Here is a 1,800-nt window from a genome sequence, read left to right as displayed (position 1 = left end):
AAATTCGCGTTTTTCGCGTAACTGATAAGAGATAACGAATTGGTGTCTTCGGCAAAGTTGTAGTATTCAGCCGGCACTACAAATTTGCCGAAAACAGATATCGCTTATCTCTTATCAATTACGCAATATACGCGAAAAACCGCGAAAGATCTCCCACCATATTTGGTTTTTGATAAAAAAATTTTGCTTGACTCATAAGAGATAAGTGACATCTGTTTTCAGCAAAGTTGTACAGGACCACAAGTACTACAATTTTCCACATGCTTTATTTCGTTATTTCTTATCAGTTAAGCGAAAAACCGCGAAAAACGCGAGATTTCTCTTATCATTTTTCGCGTTACTGATAAGAGATAATGACTTGGTTGCTTGAGCAAAGTTGTAGAACTCAATCTGCTCTACAGCTTTGTTGAAGATAGATATCAACTATCTCTTATCAGTTCCGTGATAAATGGAAAACCGAATATTTGCGTTTTCGCGGTTTTTCGCGGAACTGATAAGAGAAAAGCGATATCTGTCGTACGCCCCAAGAAACGAACGCGCGCACATGTGTTGTGGGAGGCAATATCTCACACATTCTTACACATATGCACATGAAATTTCACTGACGTATAGCTAAAGGTTCAAGCTATCGAATGGTACCTATTTCAATGTGATTTTTTCGTTTTTCGGTACTTTTATTCGAGGTTCAAATTCGCCTCGGGCGTTGTACACCCGACAAACGATCAGAGGGTTAACCAAAAGCAACATTTCTGAATTATGTGCGTAAAAAATTTTGGAATTAGAATTGAATCTGACTTAACTTAATTTACTTAACCAATTTCTGAAATAACTATTAATATAAATTCGCTTAACTGAAAAAAATAAAATGTCTGAATATAAATTGTCTGCAATGTTCGAATCAATTTCCAAATCAATTTAAAATGAATCTGAATGCAATCCGAAATTTCCTTAACTAACAAAAATAACATTTCTGAAAATTATTCTCAAGTCAATCTAAGAAAATGAAACTTATATCTTAAAAAATTCATCTGAACTGAATTATTTGAACTGAAAGGAAAAACAAATTAAATTACCGGATTTAAATTATTACACGTCGAAATCTAATGATAATGTTTCGAGCCTAGTTGTGTAATCGCTAAAAGAAAAGTAAAAAAATTACGAAAATCTGAATTGGTTAGCTAATTGCTCCACTCTGAATCGGAATCGTGCTGAACGGTGCTCTTTGTCAATCTGTACGGTCGGAATTGGTTGGCTGAACGGGCTCCACTGGTGCTCGCTTTCGATGGTCAATCCTTCAGAATATGTTGCAATGATCCACAATTGAAACAGGAACCCTTTACACGGCGTTTCTTGGTGCAATTTGCTGAATAATGACCGTAATCTGAGCAGTTAAAGCACTGAACGTCGGACATGCTCTGAACTTGTGAGCCACTTGATGTGTTGGGCAATTTCTGAATCGGTTTCTCACTTGGCTTACGATTCGGAACAGAGGTGTTGATCGATTTGCCACTTGAAGCGGCTGTTTTGGTTGCTGAAGGGTCACACTCGGAATTCGTTTCGGACAAAGTCACTTCCAAAAGGCTCAAATTCAATTTCGCAATCTCTTGCTGATGTTCAATTATCGACAATTCCTTGCGTAAACGGTCAATTTTCGATGCGTACGACTTCAATTTGTCCTTCTCACTCTGAATACGTTGCTCAATATCGGAATCTTTCACATAATCTTGCTCGTGAATGCGTTGCTCATTATCGTAATCACTCTTAACGATTTGCTTCTGGGTTGCCTGAACAATCGACTGA

The 1,800-nt window shown here is 37.3% G+C and overlaps 1 protein-coding gene across 1 annotated transcript; it reads right to left on the bottom strand.

Annotated features, from left to right (window-relative positions):
• Positions 1-1,286: 1,286 nt before the first annotated feature.
• On the bottom strand, positions 1,287-1,685 carry LOC129573001 (uncharacterized; the record flags this gene model as incomplete). The annotated part of the gene is made up of 1 exon (XM_055453136.1): positions 1,287-1,685. A coding segment is annotated over one exon (399 nt), but the record flags the coding sequence as incomplete, so codon positions are not given.
• Positions 1,686-1,800: the final 115 nt, after the last annotated feature.

The sequence above is a fragment of the Sitodiplosis mosellana genome, unplaced genomic scaffold (genome assembly GCF_009176505.1).
Source record: "Sitodiplosis mosellana isolate CC-2019 unplaced genomic scaffold, AAFC_SMos_1.0 Smas_scaffold_5852, whole genome shotgun sequence".
NCBI classification, from domain to species: Eukaryota; Metazoa; Arthropoda; class Insecta; order Diptera; family Cecidomyiidae; genus Sitodiplosis; species Sitodiplosis mosellana.
The sequence above is the reverse complement of the archived record's forward strand: the minus strand, read 5'-3'. Positions and strand labels throughout refer to the sequence as shown.